We start from the raw sequence: 23,123 nt of genomic DNA, 5'->3' as shown, positions 1-23,123 counted from the left end.
AAATACACTTTTAAATAATTCATTGATCAAAGAAAACACAGTGTAAGTTAAAAAGTGTTTCATAGTGATCATTAATTTCTCAGTTTTCAGCCTAAGAAGATAAAAAGAGATCAAATGACTTACAAAGTACATAGATGGAAGGAAATAATAAAAATGAACCCACAAATGGATGCAATAAAAATACACACAGTAGAAAAAAATTAATAAAGCCAACTGATAGTTCTTTGAGGAGATTAATAAAATTGTTAAAACCTTTGAAATATACTTTAAGAAAAAAAATTACAAAGCAAAAATTACCAATATCTGGCAAACGTGTCTGGTTATCTCAAAAACCCTATTCTAAATTTATAAAATATATGAAAGATATATTTTAAATGTATAAAACATAATATGTAAACTTTATTTTTATTTTTGCATTAACCATATTAACCATAAGTTGCCTGTTAAAGAAATTAAGAGGCAAAAGCCTTTACCAATTCGTGTAGTGCTGATCTGCCAGCGATAATTCCTCTTAGCTTTTGTTCATCTGAAAATTTTATTCATTTTTATTTTTAAATATGTTTTTTCTAGAGAAAGAATTCTGAGTTGACTATTTTTCTTTCAACTCTATAAAAATATTGTTCTGTTGTTTTCTAGTCTCTACTCTTCTACGACACCTAATTTTTAATATAAACACATCATATATTTTTTCCTGACTGATTTTAAGAACTGTGTATTTTTGGCTTTCATCATTTCAACTGTAATGCACTTAGGTCTTTTTTTATATATATAATTTTTATACTCAAGGGTCATTGAGCTTCTTAGACTTGTATCCTGATATTTTTCACTAAATTTTAAAGACTTTGGGGCTGCTATTTATTAAATTTTCTCTCTTTCCCCTTTTTCTTCCATCTCCAATTATATACTTGGACTTCTTGATGGTCTATGACTGTTCTTTTTTTGTTAAATGTTTCTCTCTGGTACTCAGGTTAGATAATTTCTATTGATCTATCTTTAAATATAGTGACCCTCTCTTCTGCTACTTTGAATTTTCTGTTACTCTTATCCTATGACTTTTTCAGTTAGGATATTATTTACACAGTTCTGTAATTTCTATGTTGTTCTTTTATATAGTTTCCACTTCTTTGCAGATATTTTCCATCTATTCTTATTATTACCATCTTTTAATTAAAGTACATTAACATATTTATAACTGCTTTAAATTTCTTACTGCTAATTCCCAAAGCTGGGCCATCTCAGGACACATTTCTATTGATAGCTTTTTACCATTGAATCATATTTTTCTATTTTTTCTCATCCCTAAAATTTTTTTTTCAATTGATACTGGACAGAGTGGGTAATCATAGAGTCAGATTTTGTTTTCTATCTCTGAAGGTTATTTCTTCTAGCTGGTATTCAAACTACTGGATAATTACCTTGAATTCACAGAAATTTGTTTTATACTTTGTTAGGGTGGGTCTATTTCAATTTTGCCTCACTCTTAGATAAATTCATAGTCCTGGCACATTGTCTCTACCTTTAAGACATAGCTTGTCTGGGCTTTCAATAGAAATTCCGAAAGATTTATGAAGTCCCCTAACCTGGTGGGACTTGAACTCTAAACTCTGTCTCCCCTCCACTGGCAGTTCCTGAATCTCTACTCCCTTTTTCAGCCTTCCTGCTGTTGCTTTCCTCAGGCTCTTTGGGGTGCCCCTTATGCAGTCACAGCTTGGGGGCAGCTCAGGATTTCAGGGAAGCATCTCTGCATATTTGGGGACCTTCTCTGTAGCTCTCTCCTTTTCAAGATGTTCCCCATAAAAATATAGCTTCTCTGGCAGCCCTCAAATCTATCCTCTGAATGCCCCATATCACACGGATGGGGAAGAATCCTCAGGAGGAAAGCTGTACGAACAATGACCTCACTCAGAGCAGTATACTACTTTCAAGAGTTAAATATTCTCCAAACTCTCCCTGCTTCTAGTCACTCTCAGTGCCTTCAAATAGTTGTTATATATGTACAATCCCACTATAAAAACATATTTTGTAATGATTAGTTATTTTTATATATAGTTGTATATATCCATACATATGTATATTAGATATATATAAATATACAGTCATTCTAGTGAGTTGTGCTGTGTAGATGCATTTGTCTGAGACAAGCTATTTTTACATTTTACAAAAACTAGAAATACTTAATCTACCACATATTTTAAGAAGTTAAATTTTTAACTTTCTATATTTGCCTCAGTTAAAGATTGATATTGGCTAATATCTAAATTATATATCAGAATATATGTTTTGGAATATTTCTTGATTATGTGCCAGTTATTTACATTTTTTCTTTATTGAAACAATTTTAAAATGCATGACCCTACTTGGTGTCATTAGATTTTTTTTTTTACTCATTGTAAATGAAGTCAAATATAAAATATAGATACTTGCAGGGAAAACCTGATCCTGTATGTGCTTATTACAGGTTTAGCAAATATTTAGTTATCCCCTTTTACTCGAAGTGTAACTTTGTCCTTCACATATATAACATCATAATTTTAAAGAGGATACTTTTCTTCATCAGCTAAGATATTATCAGTTATTTTCTTGAGTCATCCTTTTCTTGGTGTTCAAAAATTGGCCTGTCTAAATCCTTATATTTCTTGTCTATGCAGCAGCATCAATTTATAGACTCAGATTATATCAAAAGGGAATGTATTCAGCTTCTCCATTTAATTTTTGATACCTCATTTTATCTGATGTACTTGAACTATATTGGGAATTGGCTCAGATTAAATCTGTCCATTCTTCATCTTAAGTGGTATCTCTTTCGTGTGTTGGTTAACATAATAAAGATAGTCATTTCCCAGTAGTTTTGCTTCATACAATCTGTATGTTTCCTATTGTTCCTTCAACTCAGCTTTTTCCATAGACTTAGCTTATCTTCCGTAGGCCAAAGGCAGATGGCAGCCTCTTTCTCAATTTTACTTATCATCTCCCATATTGTATGACCACGCACAGATGGATTCTTTAACATTTCTTTGACTAACTGTCTGCATTTCTATGATGATGCTTCTACAAGATCGATGTTTATGAGGAATAATTTATAAAGAATATGTGAATATTTCCAACAAGAATATTATGACTACAAACCACTTTCTACTTTATATGAAGTTGAAAAATTGGATATAATAGCAACAACAAACAACAGTAATATCAAGAAATATATATCTAGCTGTTATTGTTTGATAAGCCTGACAGTTTATAAGTGGTTTATAAGTGGTTTATTAGGGTTATATGGTATGAACTGAAGGACAGAGTTCTTTCTTATTAGCAAGTGGTTCAGGATGAAATATGAGAATTTCCATGGACTTGTTAGCACTGTATGGTAACCCAGGGTCCTCAAGCCTTTTTTTCACTATGACCCATAGGACAGGAAGCATTCCCATGTAAGACATGCTTTCACATGCTGTTCTTCTCTTCATACTGACTATAATTCTAATCCTTTTCTCTTAAGAATTCCTGTCATAATCTGGTTAGCATCAATTACCTGTACTTTATACAAATCTGTAATATTAATATCAACCTCAATTAGCCTTCCCACTGATCTCAGCACAGAAGTTTGTATGTAATGTAACATCCTGATGCAGAACCACACCACTTAATTAAACATATTATTATATTGTTGGCAGTTTATCCCAGCAGCAGACCTTGAAAGCCTTGTCTTTGTCTTGTAGGATGCAGGCTGGCTGGTAGGAGTGAAGGAATCAGACTGGCTCCAGTACAGAGACCTTGCCACATACAAAGGCCTCTTTCCAGAGAACTTCACCCGGCGCCTGGATTAGGGCCAAAAGTATTGTAGAAAGAGCCTGGTTACTGGGTTTTTAAATCTTCATGAAACCCTGAAGAGTTCACTTTGCTATTACACTCTTACAGACTGATGCCAGACAGTGCTTAGAAGGATATATCAATGGAGCATGTGTACAAAAAAAGTGTAAGAAAAAAAAAAACGAAAGGAAAAAATCCTTACTGGCTCCCATGTTATTGAGAACAGGTTTGTTTGTGCTTTGTCCAAGCTGTGGATACTCTTGTACTTGACTCCCACCCGTCAATTCTAAAGTAGCTTTCTCCAGATCAGAACCTTAATTTCTCTGCACCAAGTATGTGGTATTGAGTGGCTACCCTGCAGGAGAGATGATGAATTATCCAGTAGTACAAGATTATCTTATTCCTCAGCACAGGTGTGAGCACGTGCACGCTCTCTTTCCCTTTCAAGTTTACTGTGTTTAAAACTAAACTGCTGCAAAAGTTTTCAATGTTCTTTTCCAACACATGTCTCTCTTTCTTTATATATATATATATATATATATATATATATATATATATATACACATACACACATACATATACACACATACATACATACACACACATATATATACATATATATGTATATATATACACATACACATACATACACACACATATACATACACACACACACAGTTACACAAGCTAGTTCCATCACTCCTAGATCTATGTGTATGCACAAAATGACATATACATAATTGCTTTCTTTCCTTTCCATTGTAGCTCTTTGCCTCTCAAGTGTCATTGATACATGCATTGCTCTTACTCTGTCTGGCATTACAGTTGTAGTTTTGCTTGAGAGCAAAACCAGACATCTCATTGCCAAAATAGTTGACAGTATCTGTGTTTGTAATGTGCATTTTCAGGGTGCGATGACAAATAGCATGTCAGAGCTGCTGCCCCTTTGGAGAAAGTAGCCTGCTTCTCTAGATATTGGGCAGCTGTGGCTGGAGGCAGGCTAACTTCTTAACTTCTGCCTTTTGGAGATTTACTAAATGACGGGGCATATAAACTCATCCCAAAAGAACACTTAAAACAGTTCCTCTATATTTCCACCTCCTTATATTTATGCAACTCATCTTCACGGATTGTCCTAAAATAAGATAGGTGATGTATGCTGTATCCACAGATCATCTGTAATGATGTTTCCAGTGCTGTGTCATTCCAAATAAACCTTTGGTCAGCTCCAGCCATCACCCCAGTTCCTTCTGATGAGTCATTTGTTTTGGAAAGCTTGTCTCAGTTGGATGCACTACTTGAAACAGTTGATGTTGAAGTTGTTATTTGTGCAGAAATCTGCTTGTTCCTCTGGGTTGTGCTCCACAGTCCCCTCTCTTGCCCTAGCCCCTCCATTCCAATCATTACTGGTCACTCAGTAGTCCCTACTGCCCAGCAATCACTACAGCACAAAGAACAGCTGGGAGGCTATGGCTCCCAGTCTGCCTATCATAGAAAATCTGACAACATTCATAATCAACAATTTTTTCTCATACCAGCCTCATTTTTTGGTCACCTTTCTTTCTGACATGTTTATTTTTGTAGGTACAGAAAAAGAGAAAAAGATGAGATGAAATAGGAAAGTCAGTTCACTGGATCATTGTTTATGGAAGAGAATTCTTAAAACAAAAACCTTTCATTTGGTTTAGACTCTATTCTGCCAGTATAATTCTGTGCACACAGTGGAATGCGCATTATTAATTTTTTAAATTTTGGTATGTATTTCTGATGCATGGTTTAGCTTCTGGTGGATTACTGCTTTTGATATTTGAACGTTAATAAGGAAATAGCTATTATTGACCCAAGGTATTTCCAGGAGCTAATTGTCAGGGAAGTTGGATCATCATGAATGCTAGTCTAGTGCCAGAAAATAACATGCACTGCCCAGTGGCATAACTAATAATTCAGCAAATAACGTGCAGCATTGTAAGATTTATAGTAGAAAGCCATTCTTGACATTGAAAATATGTATGAGAGGTTGAAAGCTAAGACTGACAAAGTAGTTCTTACTATAAAATACACCTAATGTTCTATAAAGATAATTGGCGTGTCTCCTGGAGCAGCTCCTCTGAAATTTGTCTCACACTCCTCCCCACAGCAGCTCTCAACGTGTACAGTTTTCCAGGACATAGCTTGTTAGATAAGTTTAGCCCACACCTACAACATTCCTAGATGAATTTAACAAGTTATTCCAAAATGACATGTTTTTAATTAGCTATTTTGTCCTGGTATATAACCTTTAAAAAAATTTAACACCAAATAAAAGTGGTCAGATTACTTGTTTCAGGAATTTTCAAGATCCTGGATTTTCCAAAGCAGTGAAAATTAAGGGGATGAGGGAGTAAAAGATGAGATAGTGGTATTCTCCAGAAATGTCTGTAAATATGGAGTAAACATTCATTTCCATTTCAGTGGATTTTCTAAGGGACATGTGATTAGTTTCAAGGACTTCCTGTGGTTACTAGTTTGGAAGTTCCTTCCACTTCCTTTGTCAGTTAGTCTAATTCAAGTTCTCAGGCCACCAAACCATGGTAAGACATCACCTGGTCATTCATTGTTGAGTTTATAGCTATGCTTTATTCCAAAGGGCCTTGACCGAAGAAGTCTTTTATGAGCCTCTTCTTATACTTTACAAACCCAGTGACACTCATACCTTCAAATAGTTTAAAGGAGCTCCAAAGAATCAGATAAAGAAAGCCTGTGGTTTTATTAAATATAAACCTTCTGGCATTCCTACCAATATCACATGTAGACATGCATTTAAACCTGAGTGAGTTATAAAATCGCAAAGCAAAGCCCTCTGGTGGTTTGAATTTTTAACTCTATCTCAGCATAGATAGGGCCCTGGGAAGAGTTCCATGCACCATGTGGTCACATTGCTTCCATCATGTTCTGCTCTTTGTGACAAAGCTGGCACAGCTTTCGAGTGAACTGGAACACCACAGCCATCCTGTCTTGGGTGGCCAGGGAGAGTGTGCACGTTCAGAATTTGGAGCCCTTTGAAGAGGCCTATAATCAGGCTATTAGAAAAATTCCAGCATGACCCCTTGACCCATTCTAATGGCCCATTAAAGAAAAAGCCTTTGAGAAACTTCCAAAGTTATGATAAATCAATGAGTTTAAAGATGACTGAAGCTCAGTGCTTTATGCTGCACAAATCGCATGGCCAAACACCTCGAAGCCTTAGAAATGGACTGATTTGTTTTTCTAGACTCCTTTTCAAAAGAGCCCAAGCTGCCTTCTGGTTTTTACTTGAAACCCAACAAAAATCTTACAAACATTCTGTGCCAACCCTTAGAGATGAGCCGATTATACAGTTTTCCCTACGTGGTAGTATAGCTCCTGCCTTCCCAGCATGATGTAGACTCTTCCTGGGACTCGAAACAGTTGAAGCAGACGTTTGGTAGCTGCATGGAGAAAATGATGACCAAGATTCTCTTAGCAGATTTAGAGAATTGAGAGCCAAGTGGTTCTAGTCATCCTTGACTACTGCCTGTCTCAGACCTACTTCATAATTATTTCATCATGCAGCACTGGCTGAGTGAGCCCTGGCTGTTCACGGGCAGCACCCCTCAAGGTACACAGCAAGAGTGTGATAAACTATTCACAAATGCTTGAAAAAAATAATGCTGGCATAAGCTTAATAGTCCATCCAGATAGCTTGTGATTCATTATTCATCCTTTTTAAAAATTACTTAATGGCAGCACATGTTGATGTTTTTAGTTTAAAAGTTAATCAAAACAACTCTGAAATCTGTGCAAATTGAGAGGAAGGCCAGGTACCTTGAAGTTTTTAAAAAAGATATCTAAAATGTTTTTTGGTTTCCAAAAATCCAGTTAATTCCAGTCCCCTATGATCTCAGGTCCAACACTCAGGCTGTATTATTCCTTTAGTCTGGGTCAGAGCTGTGTGGTTATTCAGCCTCCCCAACTCCCACCATGGTGGGTCTGCTGTTAACTCTAGATAACCACTTCCTCATGTATTGTAATGCCAAAGAAAACCCTGTACAGTGCAGGAGCTCCTTGTTTATAGGACACTGCCAATGTGGCTAATGCCCTTAAACCCTCTCCCTGTTAGTAAATACCATTAAACTCCATCTTTGTGCTATGTTCTCAGAAAACCAGTGACCACTAAGTGCTTTCCGTGGCATTCGATGATGCCACCAAACTTCTCCAAATTCTAATATTCCAAGATATTAATTTTCCTTGTTTTCCTACCTCTCTGATTGTTCTTTCAATGTCACCTTTACTAATTTTTCTCGCTTCTTCCGGTGGATGCTGGAGTGGGGTGTGAAGCGGGACAGTATCAATCTCTATCCCTCAATTTGTATACTAGATGACCAGAAATAATTCCTTTGGAATATATGATTATTGCAACAAGTCCACATGCTGATTTATTCATTAAATATTTGCCAAGCTGTTGCTAAGCACCAGTTACTATGCACTGGGACTACATTTACTAAGACTACACTCATGGAACCTCTCTCAACACCTAACCGCAGCATGCCACAGAGGGATCCTCCATCTTCAGAACCTTAGGCTTGAGATTTGGGAGTCTGCTCTGTGCTTCATTTTCCAGACTACAAACACCGGCTTTTGTCTCTTCTTTCACAATATCATGAGACCCTGCACTTTAATCCCAGCTACCTGACTTAGGAGTGGATGTCACCCTGCCAAGGAAGACCGTTTGATTCTTCTTGCCTCCCTGATCTCCCTACTTCCCTTCATCCCAGCTTGCCTGCACTCCTCAAACCATTTTACATCCACTGATGTCAAAATCTCATCATCTTCTCTTCATCAGCCCCATGCACCCCTCTGTCTCACACACACACACCGATAATGAGTATCTACTGTATGTCATATCAAATCTCTATACCTCTGTTTGGCTTTCGAAATCCTCCTTGTCTTTACTAATACTTGTCTTCTGTTTCCTTCTGCTTCCTTCAGACAAGTCTCCTCACTGTCTTAATCTGCTCTGGCACTGCACCTCTACATTCTGCTTACCAGGTTACAACCTCCCTCTCCTAGAATGCCCTCCCCTCCTCTGTTTGCCCCTGCAACTCCTTCTTCCCTCAAGCTCAGGTCTCACCTCAACAAAACCTTCTCCATCAGTCTATTCCTCTGCTCTCTTAATTCATTTAGTGTAAAACTGATAACATTTAGCCCTTCATTTCCCTGACTACCCAATAAGCTCTCCATAAACCTTCTCCGTATTCTGGATGCAGTCCTGAGACCTTATATACAAGTTCGCTGAGCAAATAAACGAGAGGGCGTGTGATCAATTAGTTCAGGGAAGTCCAGAAATTCTAATCCCAGGATCAGCATGGACTGAAACCTGAAATTCAGTATATAAGAAATTACAGAATGTTTTTGTGACATTAAAGAGGGGAAATTTTTCTTAAACAAGACTCCAAAGTACATACTCAAAAAAGTTTGACTATAAAAGTTTTTACTTTAGACAAAGTTAGATGATAGACTGGCTGAGGATATTTGTAACAGCCAAAACTTGCAAAGGATGACTGTCTAGAAGACATAAACACATTCAACTATAATAATAATCATTAATCTTAATATAAATTTAATAATTTAATTGTTTATAATTTTTATATTTATAATATTAGTAAGTTACTAATGTAAATAGTAAATATAATAAGTAACTTTTTTTGCTTGTTCATTATTTGTCAGACACTCTCCTAAGTATTCTGCATGTATCAGTTCATTTAATCTTCAGAAACCTATGAGGTAGTTGCTATTTTTACTTTTTGCTGATAAGGGAACTAAGGTGCAGTGATATGAAGAAAGTTACCCGAGGTCACGCAGCCAGTAATTGGCAGGGCCAGGCATGAGCCCGGGTAACCTGACTCTCACATAGGCTTTAACCCTCCTGTTTGAGTACCTAAAGGATATTAATAGGCAAGTCTCCAGAGACACTTCAATGGATACCAGCCAGAAAAAAAGACCTTCAGCTTCCAATAATCAGACCAGTGCCAATAAAACAATGAGAAACTGTTAGATAGCCATCTGGTTGCTAAAAGTTAAAATGTTGAATAACACAGTCCAGTGTAGGATTTAGTGAAAATATGGCTGTGTAGTCTCTGTGTCCAGCAAGCCTGGGATGACAGTCCCAAGAAATACTCTGGGCATGAAGAGATCCTCCGAGGTGTCTGTCACACATTGTTGGTGATAGCCAGATGTGGGCAGCAGTTAAAGTGCCTGTCATTGGGGAGTGGATGAACACAACACAGTGGCTACAGCTGTGGAGTAATGAGCAGCAGAGAGGAGGAGTGAATTAGGTGTACAGACAGATGTATGGACATGGAAAGATATGATGGTAAGCCATTTGTATAAATGTAAAAATACATTAATCACAAACAATACCCTATAGTTTCCACAGATGCTTAGGCTCGAAGAACATACATCATACACATTAGATTGAGCATTCATGAAGGAACTGAAATGGGAAATAAAGGGGGAAAAGAATAAAATAAGTATACAAAGTTATATAACATTACTGGCACAGATTCATGATGACAGTGTGATATGCACTGAGAGATCTGACAGAAATATGAGAACTCAGGTTAAAAACCATAAGCCCCAAAAAAAATCAAGAATAAATAAAAAAAATATATACCATGGAGCGACTCAGAGCACTGATTTCAGGATAATCTGTTGAAAGTTCTAATTTAAACTTTGAGATATAATTTATGACAGCCCATAACCCTTAGAGAGTGATTTCAATTACTCAATTAAGATCAAGGTGACACAAGGGAATTTATTCATTTCCTTCAGTGCTTGTGGACAATGAGACATTTTCCTTCTTCAGGGAAAAGCCAGACACACTGGCTGCCAGCTGACACCTAGCTGGCCCTGACCATTGTGCACTGGTCTTGGAGTTGCCCTCACCCTTAAGGCAGTGTTCTTCTCCAAGACAATTGAAGCAAACCTGAAATGAGGATACTACCATATTTAAGAGCCCTGGATTCAGGAACTGACACAAACAACGGGGAGCTTAGTGATATAAAAATGAAAGGAGACGTGAAAATTTAGTTTTTAGCCAAGAGATTTTCTAAACCATAAAAAACTACCCCATCCTTTAGTCAGGCATTTTAAGCATGTTTTTGATAATTAGGATTTTTAAAACCACAAAACAAAAAAAAATTTAAATTCTAAAAAAATGAAGTTGAAGCATAGTGGGGCGGTGCAGACATCCGACAAATTTCAAATATCCCCAAGAGAATTATACGTTGTATGTATATTTAGATTTACTAAGGGCCTTCTCTTTAATTTATAGACAGGACCAGGACCAATTACCTGTAAGAATCAACACAATCAGCCTTTGAGATCTACTGTAGTTGTGTTCATGTACCTGTGTGTGGACATGCGTGTGTGTGCACGCATGCGTGTGTACATGGACTCTCTTAATGAAGCTGTTCACAACCCCCTATGTGGGATTTTGAGCATTGCCTTTACACTGGCCTGAAATAAGTTTGCTGGAGTAAGGCCCTTGTGTAGTGTTCAGGGTAGGTAACAAAGCCAAGGGCTATACATGCCCTCACAAATCTCTTAGGAATGAATGTGTTTTTGTCAAGGATCATACCCAAATAGAACATTCCTAGAGCAGTATCAAATCAAGAGGAAGAAAGCAACATAAATCATTGTTGAATCAAAATAGAAATGATAAACTTCCCTTTTTCTTTCTGCTACACTTATTTCAATATCTGAAGTACCAGTTTAATTCAGAATCTCAAATTATTAGAACTGGAAGAGACCATAAATATTACCCAATCTTATTACTTGAGACTAGGGAAGTGGGGACCTTGTAAGGAGGAGTCGCTTACCTACAACTACCAAATACGTTAAGAATACAATTGGAAAAACAGGTTTCCTGCCTTGCTTTTGAGGGCCTTTTCATTTATTATGCTGAGTCTTTGTTGTTAATAGACCTCAAAGAGGCTCCATTACAGAGAAAGAGGACATGTATAACATACCTTCAATGGCCAGGAGGGGGTGCTAGAAGTTAGCATAAGTAACTAAGTAAATACTTTTTAAGCAGGAAGTATGGAATTGAAAACGAAGAGAGAGTATAACAACATAACATTTTGCATTCAAACACAAGAGCCCAATGAAAAGAGAAATTAATCCCTGGATCACAAACAGACCAAAGGGTTATTTCGGGCACAGGCTTTGGGGACTGGCAGACTTGGTGCAAGTTCTTGGTGTACTCTTTACTAGGTAGGCTACCTCATTAGGTCACTTAACCTCCCTAAGCCTCTGTTACACCTGAAAAATGGGGATAAGTAATCCCTAGTTTATACTTGCAAGGAAGAGATAACTATGTACAGTCTTTGACACTCAATAAAGGATATTTTTGTCATTTAATGGATTGATGACTTCTGTCATGACCTTTAAAAAAATTAGTCTTCTCTAGAAGGTGATCAACTATTAGCTCAAAAGTACGTGAAGAAGTTTCTGTTACTTTTTGAGGTCCACCACTATTAAGTAAGTGAATGCTCCCCCAAGAATATCCTGTGCTTTTTGCTTACTGGCACATGAAAGTTATTCTTGAATTTCTATAGTCTTTCTGAAATTTTCCTCATGGTCCCTTACATTTTATAGTTTAAAAAGAAACTGTGTATATATTGAATAGGTTTTTGAATTTTTTAGAGCTGGGTTTGAATCTAGGCTTCATTACCTACCTCTTAAGTGACCCTGAGCAGGTGAAATTTAAGATTCCAGTTATCTCATTTGTCAACTGTGGTTGATTATAACTACTTTGAAGTATTATATACTATTTTAATTGAATAATTAAATTGTTATAAGAATTATGGTACTTAAGACTGACTTAGATAGTATTTATTTAAAAAAAAAAACAACTTGGCACAATCACTAGCAATGATATATCCAGAGTAAACATTATTATAATTCCGATTTACAGTGATTTTCTCAAGGATGCACATTCTCCAAGCGGCAGTGCTTGGACTTGGCAGTGCTTGTCATTCTATCTTTACCAAAGCAACATATCCTCACAGAATTACAAAGTCTCACATCAAACTATCCAAGTGCCCTTTCACTGGCAGCTCCACCTTAAGAAAGACCATCTCCCCTCAGCGCACTGTTTATGAGATTACATTGTTGGCTGCCTGGAGTGCTGGACTAACAGGCTGAGCCCCATGACTAGACTGTTCACGAGGAAAGGAAGTCTGGAAAGCTGGCAGCCACGTGGAGTGGGTCTGAGCTGACAGTTCCCAAAAGACCATATGCACCTGGCAGCTGCAGAGCCTGCGGGAAAAGCAGATGAGCTGCAAGGCTTTGGTTGAGATTTCTGGACTACATTCAACATGTCTGGAAATTGTGCCTGGCCCAGTCCTGTCAGAGCACTAGCAGGAGAAGCTGCTGCTTTCTAGGAATCAGTTGGAGGAATAGAATGGCACAAGGCTTGGGAACATGAACTGGGCCCCCTTTGTCTACCTAGTCTGCCTTCCTCTTTTCTCCACTGTCAACTCCCATTTTAGTCCGGTGTGACAAGTAATGATTTGCATAATTGTCACTGGTTCCCATCTATATCCCAACCCAGACTAACTGTATGAAAATTCTGTTCACTGACAGCTTTTTTTGAATCTTCTGTGAAAAGAACACACACTGTATAATTCAGTTTTACATCCTTATAAGAATCTTCCAAAACACACATGTAATAAGTTGTCCCACAATTCTATATTAAATGCCTACCATATTCTAGGCCTTTCTCCAAGTACCCTTGATATAGAGGTTTGTGCCCTCATGAATCTTGTTACCATCATTACTGACCTGCTTCACTGTGGTCACAAAACAACATAGAGAGACAGACACTTACTTAAAGGTCATGTAATTATAGGAAATTCTGATAATTCATGATAAGTAAACTGTTTCCCATATTATTGCTAGGTAATAGTTCACAGACAGCTAAAATATAAATATAAGCAATAGTTTGTATGCTATAACCATCTCCCCAAGGCGGCAATGTTTTCGACAGTTCTTCTATCATCACCATAATAATTCTGATATCTTTATATGTGACAAGTACAATCAGGAAAAGCCAACAAAGTAATTTACATTTATGAGCTTAGACTCTGTTTCTCATTATAGCGGGCTGACCGGAGCAATAAGCCTATATCCCACAGACCCCAGGACAACTAGATATACATATATACATGTTATTGTATTATATATAATGTATTATACATTACATGTGCCATATATTAAGCACATTACATATTATATATTACATATTACATATTATACATTTATATATTGTTACATATGTATATGCATATGTATATATTTTGTATTTTATATAATATATTACAATGCATGTATTTCTAACTTTTTTATTAATATATTATCTATCTATCATCTATCTATCTATCTATCTATCTATCGATCTATCTACCATCTACCTTCTATCTACCTACCTATCTATTTATACTATTTCACAGTAATGCTGTATAACACACTCCAAAACATAGTGGCTTAAAACAGCAACCATTTATAACTCTCACAAGCCCATGGGTCAGTTTGGCTGTTATGCCTATTCCAGGCCAGGCTCAGCTGATCTTGCTTGGGCTTGGACACATGTTGGTTGACTGAGGGATGGCTAGGGGCTGGCTGGTCAAGATAGTCTGGGCTCAAATGAATCAGCTCTGTTTCATGTGGTATTTCAGACCCCGGCAACTAGCTGGGACTTGTTCTCAGGATAGTGGTGGGAATCCAAAAGAGCTAGCCCTCTTGAGGTGTAGACTCAGAACTGAAACTACAGACTTCCACCTATTTTCAAAAGTAGGGGAAAAAACTGTACCTCTTGACTGAGGATATATGAATTCACAGTGAAAGGAGTGGGTTCTAGTTCTGAAAATTTTCCGGTGAGCATTTGGCCCTATGTCTCTTATTGAATATGTTAAACTAAAAAATTTTAATTACATGGCTGAAAGTCATTATGTAAGTAAGGTTTTATTGAACCAAAAATTCTAGCCAAAAGACCAGTCTTGAAGCATGGGTACTAAACCACCAGCAGCGCAGCTAGGTAGAAAAAACAACACGTACATTGTCCCAGCAGAGTTTTGCAAGCATTTTTATACATCGAGTATGTGGAAGGGGGAAGAACGAGGCAGTCAGAAAGAATTTACATGAGCTATAGACAAAGGGTAGGGGAAGGTGAAGCAGGCCAATTCTTGGACAGTGGAGTACCTCATAAAGAAATGTCAGTTCCTGCAGGTTAACTGAGACAGAAGTCCCGATAACCCGCATGCAAACAAGCAGAGGTTCCTGGAGTTCAAGTGTGCCTAGCTAAAATAATCTTCAGAAATAACCACCTGGAAGTTAATCTAATTCCAATAGGCAACACAGGGGTGTGAGAAATCTTCTTTTAATTGGTCAGCAGCCATTGATGGACTAGCAGTCTGTCTTTCTCTCATTCTCTTGCCACTGTAATTTAATTAAAAAATTTTTTCAGAATTTTTTTCCATGTCAAATGCAACTATAATCCCTGAATATGAGGACTCTGAGCATGGAGAGAATCCTGCTGGCTTTTGTTTTCTCTTTATCCTCTCTCTGCTTGACTGCAAAAGCAGATACAGTTGCAGGAAACACACAGCAGATCAAGTACATTAAAGCTCCACTTATCTGTCCAGAGAACAGGAGGGAGGACCATGTGAATTGGGAAATGTTATAGAGATTGCAAAGCAGAGAGTAATTAAGAAAAAAATTTATACGACGGCGTTTGAACAACTTGTTTCACCCCTTAGTTGCACATGCATATGTATGACCCTAAGCAGCCACTAAAGACTTTGCTAACTGTTGCTAACTGAGCTAGATGCAGACCACTGCCCAGGTGCTAGACTGGCCCCTGGGTGCTGCACACACAGGACAGTTCTGAATAGTACTGCAAAGACTTTGAAAACTGCACTAACTAGAATTACCCACAAAAGGCAGATAGGAACTTGCAACCCTTTGCTGGGTCGATTGCCTGCTAACAGAACAAAACACAACATAACAACAGCAACAAATTCCACGTTTTCTTTAATATTTAAACAATGCCTGGAGCCTCATAACATAATATACAAAATGTACAGAATACAATCCAAAATAACAATATATGAAGAACCAGGAAAATCTCAGCACTTTGATATGGAAAAGCCAGTTAACGGATGTCAATCTTGAAATGACAAATATGTTGGGATAACAAAGAATTTAAAGGAATTATTATGACTATGAGAATAAATGGAAAGAGAGGACTTTGATCATGGAGAGAATCCTCATGGCTTTTGTTTATTTATTTTTATAAATAAAGAGAGAGATGGAGATATACTGTAAAATAGATGAGAGCTTTAAATAGAGAATTAGAAAAATAAAGGTAGTAGACATAGGCAGATAGATTCAAAGAGAAAGAAATATAGAAGAAAATATTGAGGGATAGATAAGAGATAGAAAGACAGAAATAGAAATAAGGATGCAATAAGATGAGAGGTAAAGAGAAATAGAGAAGAAGGAGTCAGAGTTGGACAGGGAAAGAAAGAGAGAAAAACATGGAGGGATGGATAGTAATAGGAAATAGAGAAAAGAGTTGTGGACGTAGTATAGAGAGAAGGATATAAAGAGTGGTGGAGAAAGCAATGGGGGAGATAGAGAAATAGAGCTGTAGAGCGAGACAAAGAGCTAATGTAAGTGATAGAGCTACAAATCAGTTAATGATAGTTATAAAAATCCAGTATATCATTAGAAGTTACACTATGGTCATTTTCTAATTTTAAGATTTCCCCTATATTTGTTGGTTATAATAATTCCATAAAGAAGGACTTTCTTAAGCTCTGTGGTATGGAAATGGCAAGGTGAATGTTTGGTTCTTTTCTTATTTCTGTTTTTAGAATAATGAGATACTACTTTAGCAACCTGCACTTTTTTTAGTATTACCAATGAACTCTTATGTTTTTCTATATTGTTTTTAAATATTTTGTTTAGGTATTATTCTTTTGGTGCTCAAATTGTCCTCTATATGGCCAGTGAGAACCACTGCAAGGTATCCTTTGACATGATCTCCATTCTCTCTGATAGCTTCTTTGCTTTCAAGCAAGACAAATGTCACAGGTTCGTCTTGTACATCTCTTGCCCAGTCCTGGATTCAACCATTTCTCAATTAAGCCCCAGTACTTTTAGTGAAAAATAGTATTTGATATCACAATAGAGATGCTAGGAGTGATCATTTTTTCTGGATTATTATAGCTTTCTAGTTTTTTTAGTTGATAGGTAAAAAACATATTTTTAGAAAAAAGTAATTGAAAACATAAATCATAGGATTTTTACTAAACTTTTAAAAATTTATATTTGCATTTGTCACTTATAGTAAAATCTTGATTCCTAACAGTATCAACATAAATTTATAAAAAATTAAATATAAACATAATTACCACTAACCACACTAGGCCCAGAGGATAAAATGCAATTTAAGATTTTTTTTCTTTATTTTTCTTCTTTTTCTCTTTCTCTCTCCTTTTTTCCTCTTCCCCCCTCTCCCCCCCCCCCCCGTGCTTTCCCACTTAGAGTACATTCTGTTTTAAGAATACACTTTAGTGCCAATATTGCATTCTTTTTACTACTGTAGCTTTACAGTTCTTTTAATATTCTGGTGGAGTAGGTTCTCTTATTACTTTTTTGTTTTACAAATTTTCTTTCCAGTCTATTGTGATGGCAATTTTCTTCTTTCTTAATTTAAAACCCCAAGACCTCTGTTCCAGCAAGGATTTTCCTAGACTCCAAGGCACTTGAGCTTGCTTCCTGCATAACAACCTCGAATTCCCTGCTTTCAGAGCATCACGTCCCCTGCAATGTGGCTCCCAAGGCAAAAGGAAAATCAGCTGGAGTCCCCTCTCTCCCTGACTACCCAGCTGTCTGTTATGACAGCAGAAAATGAATCACCTGAGAGAAGCCAAAACAATGACCCAGAGGAGCATTTTTCTACATTCTATTATGAATATTTAAACATATATCCAAATATATTTATAAAAATAGTAGGAAAAAATCTGTATATGCACCACTTAAATTCTACCATGATTTTACTGTACTTGTTTGATCGCCCATCTATCCATTGCTAAATCCAAATAAATAGCACATATTAGTCCATTTCCTGGGGTGAGGCTGCCAAATAAAATACAGGCTGCCTAAGTAAATTTGAATTTCATTTTTTTTTCTTTATATGAACAGAATCACTCTGTGTATACTCTGTTAACTTTTTTCCAACAGTTTGTAAGACTTACTTATATTGTTGTAGTTTACTATTTCACATTGTTATACAGTTTTGTATTACATGCAAACATCATATATTTTTCTCTTTCAAGTATTAAATGATGGATCTTTACACTCTGGGGGAAATTATCATAATGCTACCATGAACACTCTTGTCCTTGTGTACTGGTGATGCTGGTGCACATTTCTATTTTTGTCTCATAGTGGAAATGTTTAGTCAAAGTGTGTTTAAATACTTTTCAGTATGTTTATTGCTCCTTTTTTGTGTGTGCAATAATAGTTCATGTCTTTTATTTTTGTCTATTTTCTATCTTTTTTCATTTTGCCTATCTTTTTAAAAAATTTCTAGAATGTATGTATTTTTTAAAATTAAATCTATGTAAACAAACAAACAAACAAAAAACAGTTCTACGATTCTCCCACTCCCCATCACCTCCCTACCCACAAATCTTTTCTCTGTATTTATGAACTTGGTTTTTAAATTGTTTTTTAGATTCCACATATAAGCGTATAAGAGAGATCGTATGGTATTTGTCTTTCTCTGTCTGACTTATTTCACTTAAGATAACGCCCTCAAGGTCTATCCACGTTGTCGCAAATAGCAAGATGTTATTCTTTTTTATGGGTGAGTACTATTCCATTGTATTTATGTACCAGTTCTTTGTTGACCATTTGTCTATCAATGGGCATTTAGGTTGCTTCCATATATTGGCTTTTGTAAATAATGCTGCAATGAACTGGGGGCGGGGGAGGGTACATATATCTTTTCAAGTTAGTGTTTTCATTTTCTTCAGATATATACCCAGAAGTGGAATTGCTGGGTCATACAGTAGTTCTATTTTTAAGTTTTTGAGAAACTTCCACACTGTTTTATATGGGGGAAATTTACATTCCTGCCAAAAGAGCAAAAGGGTTCCTTTTTCCCCACATCCTCATCAACATTTGTCATTTTTAGTTTTTTTAAAAAAAATTTTATTTATTTAAATTAGTTTCAAGTATACATTTTTAGTCTTTTTGATAATTTCCATTCCAGCAGGTGATATCGTATTGCGGTTTTGATTTACATTTCCCTGAATTTCAGATAAACAACAAATAATTATTTAGTTTGGGAAGGCCCCAAAATTTCATAGTACCCTGAGCTTTTTTCCCTTAACTAAATCTGGCAATCCTGTATGAGGCATCATTTTTACTTGGCAATGAACAGAAATTCTCAAACACATTGATCCACTGTATGCGCGTGCATGCACACACACACACACACACACACACACACACACACACGTACATCTATTTACCTTTGAGGAGAGTCAAATGTAGACCAGAATAACTGATTCTAATTTTTTTTTAATAAAATAGTTTCAGTGCTTATCAGGTTTTCCATTGGTTGCCTCAAAGGTTACTTACAGATGTAAAAATGAGGTTGTTCAGGGCAAGAATAAAGATGTTTCATCAATGGACAAGACCATGGCAGAAGCATTAATGTGGAAACTGAATTTCATGGAGGTTAGCCTGACTTAGGACTGCTCACTCCACTAGGGAACAGGCAAGCTTTGTCCATGATTCTCCTTCCCCCTCCATGTGCTCCATGTTGGCACTCCATCTGCTTGCAGTTCCGTGCTCTTTGGGCTCTTGGCTATTCTTCTTCTGGAGAGAGCCTGCTCTCTGCTTGCCACTGGACAGGATTTAAAAAATGGGTTGAAACAGAGAGGCATGGCTCCTCCCCTGGCCTCCCCCAGCATCCAACCACTCTGGGTAATTAGGTTGGTTGTCTCATAAAAGAGATCCTCAGTTGCTTCCAGGCCTGTAACATCTGTCCCAAAACTCAGCTCTAAGGCACTACTTTTTGTCCTATGGATTGCTTTTTTTTTTTTTTTTTTTTGTAAGATTTGAGTTTTGAGAGGGTATTCTGAATCTCTTATCATCTGGTCCCTTTTCTTCGAATGCCCAAGAGAAGAAAGCATGCTGCAGATTCCAGTTCTCTTTCTAGCTTTTCTGGCTACTGGTAAGTGTATTACATAGATGCTCCTGGGATTTTTTTCTTTTGGCAATAGGAGGCCAGACTAAGGAATTACTATTATCTCTTTCTCATTATTTTTTTGTCCTTGTTCCCATTGCAGTCACTCAGGTCTCTTCCAACTTGGAAGGGAGAAAGATGTCAGTAACCAGGCCAACTGGGTTGACTGCTGTATTCACTTGTGATAGTCTTCCAAAAAGCGTCAACTACATCCACTGGTACCGATACCAAGAGGGGATGGCCCTACAACACCTTCTCTACTACCATTTCTCCAGTTCAAAGGTTGTTGTAGAAGGAGGAATCAGTTCAGGAAAGTATCATGCTTATGAAGGTACGGGGAGGAGCTGTAAATTTGTACTCCGAAATCTAGAAGAAAGTGATTCTGGTGTGTATTATTGTGCTGCGTGGGAGAAGCACAGTGATTCAGACCTCCCTAGACTATACTGAAAATTTTTCTTGTCAAGAGTAGGCCAGCCCCCACCCCACTTCCTGCTCAACTCCACTGTACTCGGAACAAAGAGAAATTCTGAGCTCAATGCCCAGCCTGGTCCTAATGACTAAACTTCCATTTCCAGGCCTTAGGCAAGTGATCTGGCAGATAACATATCTTTTTTCAGCTCTCCTAGGTGCTGATGGAGTCCACTTAACCTGCTTCCTAGGACAGACAAGGTCACCTAGAGTTGGTCTGCTAGGCAGACATTGAGGAGAACAAAATGGGAAGGCTAGTTATATTGTTGTACTGAATCACTTATCCAATCATTATCCAGAGAAAATGGCTGGGAATGGAGCTCATTCATTACTCAGGAGTATGAGAAGAATGAAAGAATGAAAACTTTGGACATCATAAAAACCTCAAGCATTATTTGATTTCTCTTTCAGACAATTTCCTTCACCATAACCAACTAGGGTGCTGTTCATATAGTAAAAATATAGGGAAAAAAAGTGATTGTGGTAAATATGCCAGTCACTGTATTCTACACCTATACTGTCTTTTGCAGTTCAGCCCATAGCCAGAACTGTTCTCTTAAACAAATAAAACCAAACTCCTTTCCATCTCTACTCCTTAACATTGACACAACCAAGTCTTAAACTTGATTGAGCCTTATAAGATTACTTTTTCTCAATAATTAAAATTAAAGGACACTTTGCATTAACAATCAGTTAATAGTATATATTTAAATTGAAATGTCATATTGGAAAAGGTTGTGGCTCCCAAATTAGGCTGTGTTTAAGGACATAAAATTAACCCAGATGAAGAAGAAACTGAAAAGATGGGAAGGCCAGTTGTACTCTTGTACTGAATCACTTATCCAATCATTACCCAGAGAAAACGGCGGGGGCTCATCATGTTGTTTGGGGGACCAGCCATGACTATCAAGGGAAATAGATTTGTAATAATTTTAAATTTAATGTTTTAAAATCTCAGTTGTTACTAGTATAGAAAAATGCAATCAGTTCTGTGAGGGTATGTGTGTACTATACCCTGCAATCTTGCCCAATTCTCTTTATCAATTCTAATTTAGTTCATTGATTCTTTTCTAAATTCTGGGTATACAATCATATAATCTATAAATAAATGCAGTTTTGTTTCTTTCTTTATAATTCTTCTGACTTTTATTTATTTTTCCATCCTTAATGCATAAGTTATGACATCCAGTACAAGATTTAATAAAAGTGAAGATAACTAGTTTCTTATCCTAATCTCAATCTCAAATAGAAAGCTTTAAGTATTTCACCCTTAATAACTTTACCATTTCAAATCTTTCCCTCCATATGTATGGTGCACCTTCTTATTTATTTAGATTTTATTTGATGTTTCTTAGTAAATTTATATAATGTCCCCTAAAACAGTGTGTGTGTGTGTGTGTGTGTGTGTGTGTGTGTGTGTGTGTGTGTGTGTAGAACCATTCCTATTGTCAAAATAAATTCCTAGGGCGAAGAAATAGCCACTCCTGCCCAGGGTGCCAAGTCAGCAAACCAAACTTTTGTGTTCCTATAAGTGCTCTGCTATTCAGTCAGCCATGCCCCAAATGTCAAGTCAGCACTGGACTCTGTATTCACTTCCTTGTTCCTTGATCTTTCTAGATAAGATCAGATATGCTACCTTAGCCAACATGCTGCCTCTTCTAACACTCTATAAAACTCACCCTTGCTCCAAATTTTTCAGGAACCGTACTCTACTGCTTGGGAGGCACTGTACTCCCCCAGTTCATGGATTGTCTTCCTTTGAATAAAGGACTTCTCATTCATTACTAAATTATTTTAGCTTTATCATTTGACACTAGGAATCATACTTTTTGTTGTTATTATACATGATGGGGATAAAAAGGAAAGAACAGGGTTGGGAGCTTCGAGAACAACTACATCTTCACATTTTTTCTTAAAATGTAAAAAATCTGAAAGAAATGTGGCAAAGTGTTAAAATAGGAAGTACCCCAAATCTTGGGCTTTCTCATCTTTTAAAGGAGTCCTATGTGAGGGATGGCCAAGAAACCTGACTTCCATTATCTGTTGACTGAGAATACTGGTGTGTGCCTCAAAGAATTTTGTTATTTTCAAGGGTTATAAAAATGAAGTTAATGTTTGTTAAAGGGCCTAGCCCTTTACCTGACATATAATGGGTGCTCTGGATGTAGTTGACATATTCACTCATGTAAGGTGCACACGCTAGAAAGGAAGGAGCGGGTGTTCTAATCTGCCTCAGCTGTTCGTGGTCCTTGAATATTCAATGAGTCACCTGCGTTTTGGGAGCAGTTTTCTCATCTTTAAAATGAGAAACAATGAGGCTTCTGGAATAAAGGGTTCCCCTTTTATCTTTAAGTTTCTAAGCTTCTGTGAGTCCTTAGCGAAGTGCGAACGTATAATATGCTCCATATGACTTGGTTTTTAAAATGGGGTTACTGATTCTAATAAACGATAAATGATTTTTTTAAGGAAAAGCATTTATTCCTCACATAGTGTTATAAAGATGTAAATTGGAGATACTAGAAAAAGAATT

General features: G+C 36.9%; 1 protein-coding gene and 1 gene segment (V, D, J or C); both read left to right on the top strand.

Moving 5' to 3' along the window:
- AMPH (amphiphysin) overlaps positions 1–4,309 on the top strand; it is a 185,430-nt gene extending 181,121 nt beyond the window's left edge. For all 4 annotated transcript variants that reach the window (XM_036231028.1, XM_036231027.1, XM_036231029.1 and 1 more), the window contains one exon: positions 3,711–4,309. In XM_036231028.1, the coding sequence (XP_036086921.1) occupies positions 3,711–3,818 (108 nt within the window). In that variant the 3' untranslated portion in view covers positions 3,819–4,309. The remainder of the gene's footprint in view (positions 1–3,710) is intronic.
- Positions 4,310–19,118: 14,809 nt separating this feature from the next.
- LOC118610785 lies at positions 19,119–21,909 on the top strand. The segment is given in 3 exon segments: positions 19,119–20,113; positions 20,229–20,456; positions 20,743–21,909. Coding segments are annotated over 3 exon segments (357 nt in total).
- The last annotated feature ends 1,214 nt before the right edge of the window (positions 21,910–23,123 follow it).

This window comes from Rousettus aegyptiacus, unplaced genomic scaffold (assembly GCF_014176215.1).
Source record: "Rousettus aegyptiacus isolate mRouAeg1 unplaced genomic scaffold, mRouAeg1.p scaffold_m13_p_13, whole genome shotgun sequence".
NCBI lineage: Eukaryota > Metazoa > Chordata > Mammalia > Chiroptera > Pteropodidae > Rousettus > Rousettus aegyptiacus.
Note: the sequence above shows the minus strand (reverse complement) of the source record. Positions and strands in the feature narration are given on the sequence as shown.